The sequence below is a fragment of the Syngnathoides biaculeatus genome, chromosome 5, assembly GCF_019802595.1.
Source record: "Syngnathoides biaculeatus isolate LvHL_M chromosome 5, ASM1980259v1, whole genome shotgun sequence".
NCBI classification, from domain to species: domain Eukaryota; kingdom Metazoa; phylum Chordata; class Actinopteri; order Syngnathiformes; family Syngnathidae; genus Syngnathoides; species Syngnathoides biaculeatus.
The window spans coordinates 2,676,763-2,690,875 of record NC_084644.1 but is presented as its reverse complement, the minus strand read 5'-3'; the positions used below and the strand labels follow the sequence as shown (position 1 = coordinate 2,690,875).

General features: G+C 43.1%; 1 protein-coding gene across 1 annotated transcript; it reads left to right on the top strand.

Moving 5' to 3' along the window:
• Positions 1-971: 971 nt before the first annotated feature.
• Positions 972-3,900, top strand: sox4b (SRY-box transcription factor 4b). The gene has a single exon (XM_061821118.1). It carries the CDS (start codon positions 1,857-1,859, stop codon positions 3,111-3,113), a length of 1,257 nt encoding a protein of 418 aa, XP_061677102.1. The 5' UTR covers positions 972-1,856; the 3' UTR covers positions 3,114-3,900.
• The last annotated feature ends 10,213 nt before the right edge of the window (positions 3,901-14,113 follow it).

Genomic DNA, 14,113 nt, shown 5'->3' with positions numbered 1-14,113 from the left:
GTAGACTCATGCTTATGGCACAGAGGCATTATGTAAGCCCAGCCACCGACCGCCAAGAAGTGTTCTTGTTGCTGGATCTAAAATTCTCTGCAACACAGCTGAGCCGAACTGGGCCACTATCTGGCTCTGCAGCGCCATCTAGCGGCAGGCGACGGTGTGCTGGACCTCCTCCTCCTTTCAGCGAGAAACAGCACAGTGGCTGCTGAAAAAAAGAAAAACCCCTTTATAAAAATCTTGATTTAATTCAGCGGGACCACAATGTAGTGCAGTAACGCCAATGAATGTCATTTTTATTTGGACTAATGAAAACTATAAACACAGATAAGAATGCAAATTGTTTACTCTTGTGCGCAACTACTGGTGCTCACACGCGTGTTCTTTTCGTGCCATCGGCGTGCATTTGTGTGTGCAACTGTGCATACATTTTACACTCTTCTAGATCCACTTTTTTTTTTTTGCCTCCCTTACTAGTTGCGTGTGCCTGAAGAGGGTTGGTCTGTTGTGTCCCTACAAAGGACTGACCAACAGAGAGAGGAAAGAAAAAGAGGGAGGGAGACCTCTCAAATCGGTCCAACCATCTGAGGTGTCAGACGTGATTCTGTGAGAGGCTCAACTGCTCTGTTGCTCAACACGAGCTTGTTCAACAACGTGCTCACACACACAGTGATACTGAAATATGGACGGCATCATGTCCTCTTGCACCTGGAGGGCAGGTTATGAGATGTTAACTATATGCGTATGTTACATATTTTGCCAACAGTTCTCCCCCCCCCCCCCCCCGCCGCCCAGAAGCCACTAAATGGCACAAGGGATATATTTTGGCTGCACAGACTCTCTATTATGTGTTATATATGCTGTCTTAGGCAGAATTAAAAAAAAAAAAAGGTTAATTTAACAGGGTACATATTTTTGAAATTCACATTTAGCCACTAATGCAAACTGTTCACAAAGTTTCCATTTGGCAAAATACACTTGGCTTCCCTTATAGCTATATGTTAATGACATACACATGGGCTCGGTGGTACAGTATACTGTGGTGGGAAAAGAGGGGAGGGAGGGGGGCGATAACATAAGCCAGTGTCTCTTTAAAAAATGTGAAGTTTCTTCTTGTATTCCAGAATGAGGTCAGACACGAGGCTCCTCATTGCACACGCTGATTATTATTAGATTCCATTTTGGACCAATCGGCGTCGAGATGGGCGTGGATTTGGCGCGGAGGCAGGCTAGCGACAGCTTCCCATTGGCTTATTTTTTATCACCGTTGTATCTCGGGAAAGGATAAATGCATGCAAAGAGGGGGGACCAGACTGGAGGGCTGCTTGAAACTCTGCTGCAAGTCTACAGATGGAGGGCGGACCGTGTTATTCACTTTAAGTTCCTTTTTTTTTTTTTTTTTTGTAATTCCCTCTCCCTCCCCAGCATGTCTGGTTTTTGTCTCTAGGAGAGGGGACGCAGGCTGATGCCGAGAAAAAAAAAGCACTTATAACTGTACTTGGGAGCCTTTAGCAGTAGTGGGCCACCGAGTCAGCGCAGACCGTGTTGTGCTTCTGCTGGGCATAACTCGTTTGCATCGATTTTTACTACACTGACGCTTTTTTTTTTTACTACACTGAAGGAAGGAAGAGAGGGAGAAGTCAGACATTTAAAACTGCTCTGGAAGTTAAAACTTTGTGTTGCATATTTGGCCAAACTGGACTGGGTTGATACTGCACACCAGAGGAGTGGGAAACAAAACAAAACAAAAAAAAATAACAAGAAAACCCAAAACAAAACTTCCAAAAAAAAAAAAACCTCAACTCACACGCTGGGAGAAAAGAGCTGAGTTTGCTTTTAAGTGCACCGAGAAGAGAGGCAGCATGGTGCAAAAGATGAGCCACACAGAGAGCACCGCGGAGGCGCTTTCTTCCTTCTTCAGCGGGGACTCGAGCTCCGGGGCCAGCATGGATCTAGACCCCGGCGACTCGCCCCTGTCCCCGGGCTCCACAGCCTCCTCGACCGCCGGGGACAAGCTGGGCGACAACCCGGCGTGGTGTAAAACCCCGAGCGGCCACATCAAGAGACCCATGAACGCGTTCATGGTGTGGTCCCAGATCGAGAGGAGGAAGATCATGGAGCAATCCCCCGACATGCACAACGCCGAGATTTCCAAACGGCTCGGCAAGCGGTGGAAGCTGCTCAGGGACAGCGACAAGATCCCCTTCATCCAGCAGGCGGAGCGGCTCAGGCTCAAGCACATGGCGGACTACCCCGACTACAAGTATCGGCCCAGGAAGAAGGTCAAGTCGAGCGCCCCCAAGCCGGGAAGTGACGGCGAAAAGGCGGAAAAGCTCAACGGTAGCTCGGGCAACACCAGCATGAAGTCGTCCTCGTCTTCGAGGAAGAACGGACTCAAATCGCCCAGCAGCAAAGCCCACAAAACGCCTTTGGGGAGCAGCGGCAACAAAAGCTCGCAGTCGGCCTCGGAGCAGCCGCAGCCGCAGCCGGAGCACCACGGCCAGCCGCTCTACAAGTCCAAGCCGGCGGCGTCCACCGCCAAGCAGGTACCCGAGGGCAAGAGAGCCAAGCGGGTGTACCACTTTTACGGGGGCGCCTTGAGCGTCAGCCCCGCGTCGTCGGTCACAGTCCCGGCCAGTCCCACGCTCAGCAACTCGGCGGACTCCAGCGACCCGCTCAGCCTGTACGAGGACGGAGTCGGCGGCAGGGAGGAGGGAGGCGAGTCCCCGGGAAGCGGCGGCAGCCCGGGCGGCTCGTCGGTGCGCCACGGCGGGCAAACGCACATCGGTCGGCGGGCTTCGTCGCCCACACCCTCCGGCTCCCACTGCTCCGCCTCCTCCTCCTCCTCCTCTTCGTCGTCGTCGTCGTCTTCCTCCTCGGAGGAGGACGAAGATTTTGAGGACGACCTGCTCGACATGAACCCGAGCCCCAACTTCGACAACATGTCACTGGGTAGCTTTAGCTCCTCGGTGCTGGACAGGGACTTGGATTTGAACTTTGAGTCCGGCTCCGGGGGCTCCCACTTCGAGTTCCCCGACTACTGCACGCCCGAAGTCAGCGAAATGATTTCCGGGGACTGGCTGGAGTCCACCATTTCCAACCTGGTCTTCACGTATTAGCACCAAAGCGGCACAAGCGACGACCACACACGCGGAGCCCCGGTGACCCGACGCAAGCGGCTGGGGGTGGGCGGCGACTGCTGCTGCTGCTGCTGCTTAGCCTGCGAACTACCAGAGCAGTCGGGACGCGTTGAAAACAAGCGCTCGGAAAGCTCCACTTTGAAAGCAGCAGCAAAAAAAAAAATAAATACATTAAAAAAAAAAAAAAAAATAGCCCACTTTGGTGGGCTACTTGGCTTTGAATGTGCGGACCGTGGAGGACTGTGGGACGGCCGAGCGTGGGAGGCTGCAAAACTTGCAGCGAAGCCGACAAAAGTGACACTGCTTTGGGGTTTCCTGTTGAAGAAAACGCTCGGCGGTGAACCGGTTGACCCGAAACAACTTTACTGTGATTGATTTGCACGTTAAGCGGTCCACCGTTCACTTAATCAATGTTGTTGCTGATTTATTTTTCAAAGGGACATTTTCCAACTTTTTTTTTTCGTTTTTCCTTTTTTTTTTTTTTTTTTAACCTAGTGAATTTCACCACTAAAAAGGTACACAACTCGCACTCTCGCGACATTTTTACAGCCGTGTGGTCACTGAGGGATTTTGTATGTCACCGAGGTGGGTTGAATTATTATTATTTTCAAGTTTGACATCTCAAAAGCAAAAACATTGAAGCATGATAGCCTACTTTTTTTTCCCGATCTTGTGCTGACATGTAATGTGAGACTGGCGAGCAGTTACAAATGGTAGCTACAGTATTAGGGTTATTTAAAATGTACAGAGCCTCTCTTTTATATTTTTTTTTTGCGAGGGGGGAGGGGAGGGGTGGGGTGGGGTGGGGGATAAAATGACACTGAAATAATCACCAGCTGTTTTAATATTTCAGACTTCAGGATTCAAATGCAACTACAAATCAGTGCTGAACTTTATACATGTTCTCTACTATTCAGGACCAAAATTATCATTTCAGATAATAGCCTATAGAATTTTGTTTTTCATCCGCAGAGATTTGTTTTGTACATCTATGAACATGTCACTTCATATGGGATGTTGTATTTATATACTGGGCCAATCAGTTTGGACTTTTCTTTCATGTTTCATTATTTTGTCATTCTGTCACATTTTTCTTCTCAGGCGAAGGGCTCGAGTTTTAAAAACACAACTTTGATTCCATTTTTTTTATATTTAAATGTACACATTTTTGGACACTTAAAATATAGGAAACAGTTTGATTATTTTCTCAGTGTATTTTTGTACAAAAATCTATATGGAGCAGGAGGAGTCAACCGTCGATGCTACATTTGGGTTTCCTGATGTCGAAACCCGAGATGACTGGTTTCCATGCTGCGTTTAAGTGCTCTTGGAAAGCTCAGCATTGTTCATGTTGATTGCCTGCTGGAATTTATTATTTTTTTCGCAGTGGTAACCGACAAAAGGACCATTTGTAACCGCGGTGTTCAAAGAGAAGTCTTGCTCAGCTGCATTTGGCTGTTTTCACAAAGCACTTCCTCTTATCAGTTATCGAACGGTAATGGGTCACGAATTTGGCTACTGTTATCGCAGTATCACCAGCAAGACCTGATTTCTTTGAAATCAATCTGATTTTGTTCGCGTTTAACCATGCAGGCATACGCATGTCATGTTTTTTTTTTTTTTTTCCCAATAGCACTTGAACACAGCCCCAGTCTTTTGTGTCAGACTACCTTCTACAGTTTACAGTGCCAGTCTAAAGGCTTCTTTAAGACACAAAGTGATGATTGCCAGAGGCTATTCCTGTGGAGCATGTGGTTTTAACAGTCCGCCTCTGAAGCAGCCACTCCTTTTTTTCTTTTTTTTTGTTAATGTTCTCTCTGATACATTGCCTACAACAACACATGCGGAGATTGTAGCTTTAAAATTGACGTATTTCTTGATGTTTTCATTGAACTGATGTCAAACTCGTCCACCAGCCAATGGATCGAATAGGCTATCTTTTTAGACCACAAAGAAGAGAACATCAAGCATATTCAAATTTCTGACTTGAGTTCCGCAACGTCGACTTGTACTGCGTTTCTCATTGTATTTGAATATATAATCTTTTCTACTTGTTGGCGAACTATTAGATAATTGTTTAGTACGTTTATGGCATGGTGAATAGCATTTGTATTTCGATTCAGGTTACCTAGCTGTTGTGTTTTTTCAGAAAAAAAAATGGAAAAAAAATTGAGGAAAAATGAAACTTAATCTTTGTACATTTGACTGTACCATAAAGCAAAAAGATTGTGTGTTTATGTATGTTGTTGCCATCAAGGACAGGCACTGTCTAGAACGACTATCTTTTACACATCCTTACGTTGAAGGTGGTCAGTTCAGGACTTTTTATATCTATATATATATAAAAAAATTAAAAGCGTTTTTAAGTATATTAACTTTATTTTTCATCCATCCTGTGCAATATGCTGTGTAGAATTATCCTGTATTGTCTCTAATCATGCCATAAACAAAGGAGCCGCCTTTTTTTTTTTTTTTTTTTTTGAGACTCAGAGAAAGGGAGGAGAACTCATGCCAGCTAAATTGTGTCCATTCACTGCCTGTCAGATTGTTGATATAAACTTGTGTACAGAACTTTTTCAAGGAAGGAAAATAAATATCAGCTGGAACTGAAGCTCTCTGATTTTCTCTCTTGATTCTTAAACTTTTCTTTCTTGGGATTTGGTTGTGGTGTGGTGAGATTCCATCTTCAATAACTTGTAGTTTTGGTGTTCCACTCCCTACAAATGCGGCAGAAATCAAAATAATAACTGGCACTATCGGCACACTATGAGAGTAAAGCTACCCCCAGTTCATGATAGCCAAGCCAGAAGCTGCTTTAATCTAAAATATATGTACTTGTCAACCTTCAATCCAAATTTATTTGGCCAATAAATGTCTAGTTAACAGTCAGCGCAGATTATGTCGTAAAACCTTTTGACTGTACTACTGACACATACTGTATCACTCACGTAATCGGAGAATGAGAGCTTTTACTTGGATTATAGATCCAGCATGTACTGTGATGTGATTTTTGCACCCAAACACTGTTTAATTGCATGTACTGTAGACATTGCAGTAGGAATCAATGAACTCGATACTGAATCATTGGGTAAAATACTCTACTGTATACATAAGCATTGAATTAGTTCCATGCATGAAACTCAGACAGCCTGGCTGAGGAATGTAAACACTGGATGATGTTGATTTTACTGTATATCTTTTAAATTCTCATATTCTCCATTGATTTGCAGCTTTAAGGTTTAACAGCACAGATAAATGCTAATGGGAAAATAGATTCATGACTCTTATGTACTTTTATATTCTGGTAACTGTCTTAACCATAACTAGGGGAAGGTTTGGTATTCCAAGGCTGGACTGCAGTTAAAATCACATTGGCAAAGACACACATCACACGTGAGTATGTGTATTTTCAATATATGATTCATGTTGCCAATTAATTGAGTGTAGCTCACATCATAATGGATTCCAAATGAATTCATAGACTGCAATTGCTGTCTGGTGAGCCAACAGAATGCGACGCGCAAGTTGACATCTGCCGAATGGGCCGACCCGACGTGCATTGTCCATCCCATCCATCTCGTCAACACCTGAATTCAGATTTGAAACCCCCAACGAAAATCACATGAACCTTTGCAGGGAGTGGCGCTATTTGAGTTCATTTTCATACAAATTTTATGCTGTTGATTTGAATGATTATGAAATCAGATTTCTGGTCTCCAGGCAATTTTTTCCCATTCAGATCGGGACCTCGCTTTCTGGATGTTTTTTTTTTTTTTTTTTTTTTGGTACCTTCTGTTCTAGCACATTATGCTCTGTGCTGGCTGTCTGATGTTCAGACGGTGATGATTTCCCTTCCCCCTCTCCCAGACGGATCTTTATTGTGGGGGAAGGGCTGCTTTAGTAGCAGTCAGCCAAGGGCCCTCCAGTGCGCTGACAAGCATGTCTGCCCGTCTAGCTCGGTGAATACCCACAGTGTGTGCGTGTAACTATGTAACGCGTGTGCACGCACGCATGTCTGTGCGATGGCTAAAAAATCTCTTGCATGAAATGAACGACAGTACAAGGATATCCCCACAGTGAGAGCAGACCCTATAAGTCTGCCCCCTCCGAGATGATTTATGGGCTGCAGATGACTTCTCGACTGTCGGTCATGGTCTTCAGTCAGGCGTAGTGGTTTAAATGAGCATGCATCAAGTTTTAACGCCATATTTGCGCGTAGCATACAAGTAACTTAATAACCTATCTGAAACCCTGATGTTAATGTTGTTGTAAGGTATTTGGCAGACATTTCATTGTCTTACGTTTCATCATCTTTCCAGGTTGTTCATGATTGTGTTGAATTAGTCCAAGTGTACAATAGCTTAGCTAAGGGGTAAGACCTACTACTGTATATGATGCATATACTGTATATAGCGAGACTGCTCAGTAGCAAAGCATATTTAATCCAAAATGCCCAAAAAGGTGTGTCAAAGAAGCCCTCGCAGAGTCACAGCAATTTGCTGATGTATCTATTTCATCCCAAAAGTGCGTGGCTGGGAGTAATTACTGACTCCACAGTGAATATAAATATTTTCACTCATCCTTTCATTTTGTGTTAGCTGCGGTATAATATTCCCCCCGCCCCATGATAGAAATCATCATTTACCAATGCGTGCACATAATATCAGCAGTTTGCCATATAATCTCGCACATCTCCAAAGATCGCTGCCGCCCCTGTGAATGTGTAAAACTCCCCCAAGCTGTATGAAGCCTGTTCAGTGTGCAGGCTCATGCATGGCTCATGCGTTGCTCAGCTGACTCCTCAGTGGGGGAGATGCAGCCATGAGCTGGGGCGCAACAGAGCGGGGCCCAACAGCCTCCCTGCTGGAGTCATTGGGCCAGTAAAACCGCAGCGGGGGGGGGGGGGGGGGGGGATAAGAGCTGTGCTTGTGGGTGCGTAAAAAGAGCCAGAGCTGTATCTCTATGTCGACCTATCCGCTCAGCTTTTTCCCCAGTGGGTGAAGGAGTGTTGCTATCAGTATTTCTCTCTTTTTTTTTTTTTTATTTCAGATTTAAGACAGACTAAATCTGCACATTTGCTACTCTTGCTCCCGTTTCAATATTTGTCTTTATATACCTGCAGCGTTGCAGATTGTGCATATAGAGCTCGTGCACCGACGTCATAAAATAGCGTGACGTTTGTTTACGTCGCCATGTTGCCGGTCTAGCAAAGCATTGTTCAATGCTAAGTCGGTTGGAGACGACACGAAAATATGTTATAGCACGAGGCCCAGAGTCTTGTCCGACACCGTTAGACATTTAGAAAGTGAAAATAAATGAAGGTACGAGGAAGAATTAGATAAACTCGACATAGATGACCCGTGTTTAATACCAAAGTCGATGTTTTCACCGATAAGAAACTGGACTGTGAATTCGCTTCCGCTTGTCTTGGACAACAGGATCTACACATGGATCTGGTGAGTAAGTCATCGAGATTTACGCAGAAAAATTTGAAAGCCTATAAAAGTCTGGACGCATACAAATACTTCATTGCTGGATCTGTTCTCAATCAGGAATACATCCACATAGTGACGGGTTGACGGCTCGGGAACGCAGAAGCGTTTGGCCACACGTTAACCTTTGACGGAATCCATCGATCTTTTCAGCTAGTATTTAATACAAATACCAATATTTAAATAAACGACCCCTGGTTTTACACAAACTCGCATTCATTAACTATGATAGAAAAAAAAAAGAAGACCGAGTCGACTCCACGGAATGTACACGGAAGCGATTGCGGCCACACGTTAAACTCAAGTTAAGCTTCTCAAACAGACAGATGTTTTTCTTTTTTAAATACGCATTGTTCTCAAACGAGTCAACTTGGCATTATAAATACTTCGTAATTTGATATTAAGAATAATTCCTACTTGAAATGAAGCGATCGCTACACAGGCGTGTGCGTATTTTGGTCAGGCACCATGCATCACGTTTAATTGCCGAAATCCATCGACATTTTCAGCTGGTATTCCATAGAATAATCTCTTTGAATATCTGTCTCGTCTGCTGTGACAACCAACAGCACAACAGGTCTCGGGTATTGTATATATTCTCCTCCAGTTCAATGTCGAGCAGCTCTGTTTGACCGGCAATATGGCGCCGTGAAAATGGTGACGTCACGTGCACAAGCTCTATAAAGGGTCATGATTTGACTCTAAAATGTCTGACAGCTTCAGTAAATTATGTTAAGATACCCGTGGATGCGCAACCAGTAAATTTGACATTTTTTACATGACATTTTACACTTGTTTATGGGGATGAGTGAATGACCACTATTATTGGTTAATGTGTGAAAAGAGGAGGGGCTTAGGGGTTATTACACAAATCTACGAGTTTCACATCACTCACAGTGTGCCACAGAAGACAGGTTTCGATAGTAAGTCTGACTCGTTCAGTGAGGAAACAGTCGTGTGTGTATGCCTGTTGCGTTTTCACCCACCCACAATCCTGTTTTCTGCTTCAAAGTGCAGCTCACAGATTCTGTAAAATTTACAAGTACCACGAGCGGAGGATTTGAGAGAAATCCCCGGCGTGAATCAATTTTGGGATTCACTTTTGGGGAGTGAAAACATTTTACTGCATGCAAGCGTTGCTTTTGCGTTTGAACTCGTCAGTTTGAACTTGTTTTTGTCTTGCAAATATTTATCGAGGTGGCACGGTGAAGGCCTGGTTCGCAAATCTGCCTCACTGTTCTGGGGACCGAGGTTCAAATCCCGGCCTCGCTTGTGTGGCGTTTGCATGTTCTCCCCGTGCCCGCGTGAGTTTTCCTGCGTCCCCCAGAACATGAATGGAAGGTGAAATGAAAACTGTAAATTGTCCGTAGGTGTGATTGTGAGTGTAGACGGTTGTTTGTTTATAGAGTATGTGGACTGCATTTGACTGGGGACCAGTTCAGGGCCCCCGCTTACCTGAAGATAGCTGGGATAGGCTCCAGCACACATGTGACCCCTGTGAGGGGAAGTCCTCCAAAAAATGGATGGAAATATTTTTCTAACCAATCTGTTAACTCTGTTAACTGTTTAACTTATCAACATCAATACAGTATTTGGATTAAAATCAATGACTTAATGCCAGATTGGCATTTTGTGCTCAAAGTGCCAGCGATGCCTTTGCAAAAGTACACATGGTAAATTCCAATACCCAAAGCAGGTACACTTCCTAATTGCATGCATGAAAATTGTGTATCAAAAGATCAGCTTTTACAAAGATATATTTGCAAACTTTTCGTTACTGTAGTTGTCAGTGGTAAAGAACGGCACCGCCCAACGAAACACAATGGACTTTATTTTGGGGACTTGTGAAAATCTAGCGCTCGCTTGGCGTAACTCGGCGAAGAGGCAGGCCAGACTCGATTTTGGTCATACTGTACGGCAAACTGCCGTGGCACCAACGCATTTCGAATGGGACACCGACGATGGCGTGGGTGTCACCACAGACGGCTCCAATCACGTCTCACGGAAATGAGATCTTTCATTCTTTTTAAAAAGGAGGCAAATAGTGACAAAATGTGACATCGTTGTATGCAGTCCCCAGTAACTGGAACACTAAGTGTTTGTGGTATACGCATATTAAATAGAGAATGAGCCGCTTAAAAATGACTGGCCACTGTTTAACGTGTCCGCGGACACTGTTGAGCTCGAGCTCCTCCAACCATTGTGCAATTTCACCATCCCTTTTCAAAAAGAAAGATACTTTTTGATGGTTGTTTTTGTCCCAATACAACACCTTATCCCCATTTAGTTTATCATGACATTGTGCTACATATTTTAGTCATTACAAGCAGATTAAGAATTCATAGAAGTAGCGAGATTGTACGTTAAAGTGTGACAGCGGTTTTTGTTGACTAACTGTAATGATGATGCATGCACATGTAGCGCTTGCTAATGTGAGCTTCACTTGGTTGGTTTTCTCGTAAAAATGTGTCTTCGGGTAGGAGAGACCTGGACTTCCATATGTAAAGTTAATTTTCATAACTATATCAATAGTAGTACCAAGTTATAATCGAATAATGTTGCAGGACGTCACTGGATGCTGTTCTGTTTAAAAAGAATAAGAATTCTGAATATACAACATTTAAAAAAAAAAATGTATATATCTGTGTGTGTGTATCTTTACCTGTGATGAACTTCCCGTATCTCCATCACCGAATCCATTGTCATACACTCAGGCACACTCACACTGAACAACTTCTCTGTGGATTTATTCATGTTTTTTCACTCAGGGCCCCGAGAAATTGTTGGCCAGTGCCAGTGAGAAGAAGACGAGGGTTGTCCATCAAAATTAAACAAGAAATCATCAAGAAATATAAAAAAGGCATGCGTTCTTGTGACTTCATGCTGTTTTATATATATATATATATATATATATATATATATATATATATATATATATATAATATATATATATATACAGGTATATATATATATAATATATATATATATATATATATATATATACACATTATGTGTGTGTGTGTATATATATATGTATATACACGTCCATGAAAATGTGTATATACTGTACACACACACCATAGACAGGTAGCGCAGATCATCAGCTGGCAAAGCGTTGTTGGCCTCACAGTTCTGAGGTCCCAGGTTATATATATATATATATATATATATAATATATATATATATATATATATATATACAGTGTGTGTTTCTTTCGGCTTGTCCCTTTCGGGGTCGCCACAGCGTGTCATCTCAGATGAACGCATATATACGTTTGGCACAATTTTTACGCCGGATGCCCTTCCTGACGCAACCCTAGTGGGATACGAACCCACAACCCCTGGTTTACCAGACCAGTGCAGTACAGACCATAAACTCCTTTTAGTTCTACGTATAAATATCATAAAACCCCCGACCACCCAGAGTGATCAAAATGCCATTTGTATAAGAGCTCTTCTTTTTTGTGAATGAATTTGGAAATTCTCATTTTCACTCACTCACGAGGCTCAGATGCAAAGAGGCTGCAGTGCACATCCACCCTTTCTATAATCCGAACAGGAATTAGAATGATATCTTTCTCTTTTGTCTCTTTCTTTGTCCCCTGCTGCTGCTGTCAAAATACTCTTTTGTGACTTAGTAAGTCCAGAAGAGTTAGCGCAACATGCTCAGTGTGCTAAGACTGAGTCAAAACAAAACAAAACAAAAAGTGCACTAAGAAAGGCCTTGAAACAACCAAAGGTGATCTTTGCACGCATGACTAGATTCATATATATCAATATGAAAGAAAGCAACAACGTCAATTGAAGATTGTGGACAAAAATCAACAAGAAATAGTTGGCGACCAATAACCCCAACGCACAATGTTGACATGGCGGAGTCAGGAGAGATCGAAGCGCGCCTCGTAGTTGGACTCGGAGAGGGCGGGACTCCTGTTTGGAGAGCGCAATGAACAAGGCGCGGCCAAACGCAGCCCCATCCATCTATCACACGTGTAGACAAAGGGGGGGACTCCACAACACAAAGCTGCATGTGTCCGAGCAAACTTTATTGATTGATGCTTCTGATTTTGCCCAGCAGCGCGGAGCGGGGCACTTTCAGGTAAGTTGCACCCCCCCTCAAAGGGAGGAAGACTTGCGCGCTCCCGGAGTGATTTTGTGCGTGGTTTTCCAGTAAAAGTTGCCGCTCTTGCTGGTGCGTCAGCGCTCAAACTTGAGCACAAAGCAGCAAAGGGAGAGCGACGTAGAGGCACAGTGGCAGAGAGGGAGAGAGAGAGAGAGAGAGGAGCGGTCCCTCTTTTCCTTTGTCTGATGCTCCGTCTCGAGCTTTTGGGACATTACTCGAAGGCACGTCATCATGCTCAAAGTACAGTATGTTTCAATTTCGTTCATTACTGTAAATTTGAAAAGAAGTGAGGTTGAGTTTGTTTACTTCTTGCGTTTTTTTTTTTTTTTTGCTTCCTTCGGGATGTGCGACTCAAGACAAAGCAACTGCCTGTCAGAAGTTTACAGCGAATTGTCCGCGCGGAAGAAATAATTGGCTTTTTTTATTTGGCGCTATTTTTCCTCATGCAAATAGCACTGCACAGCTTGTTGTAGCTGGTTGTTGTTTTTCTTTTTATTTGTGCTCCAAATGCACTATGGGAATTTAGAACAATGTAATCAGGTGTAAAGCCAATCAGAAAAGAACAAGAAACTTGTTGCACGAATTCAAAGACAATTTTGAATACGCTGGGGTGTTCAGGCTTTGGTACAAACTATATCAAAGTTGGATATTAGTTGAAAACTTTGCCTTGGTTGACTGGGAACAGATCAACAGGTACAAGTCTCAGCAGCTTCTTTGTTACAGTAAAGGCTCCTTTGTTCTCAGTCCAAACAAAGAAAACTTCAAGAAAGGTGCGCAAATCCACTTGATTTTCTTTCATTACGATTTGCAAGGAATGCAAATGATATTGTTGTCATGTTTAAACGTAAATTTCATTTTTACTTTTGACAGTGAAGCCACACGATCTCTAATGGACGATACTTTACTATGTTTTACCCCCAAACTAAGTTTTGCATAAATAGTAAAAAAAAAAAAAAAACTCTTTTATGAAAGAAAGGTGTGGTTAAATTTTTTTACATTCCACGCGTAAGCCCTCCCTTAAATTTAATTTGCCAACATTTATATTGATTTATAGGTTTATAATAGTTTTCATATCTTTAAAAATATTATTTGCGTAGTTCAGAAAGCTGCATTTCTTTTATTTTATTCTTCAAACACATTTTTTAAAAACTATTTAATTATTTGTCTCCCCCCGCAACTTGTGCAAGCAGACAACGTGGAAATTACTGAAAAACTCTCCAGCGTTTGCTGGTGCAATACATTTATGCATCATTTGCTCTCTGTTATTAATTGACCATAAACTGACTACTCTTCTTTGTTGAGTTTGTTTTAAAAAAAATTATGTGTGTGTGCGTGTGTGTCTTTCTTGATTCCAGCAAGAACCTT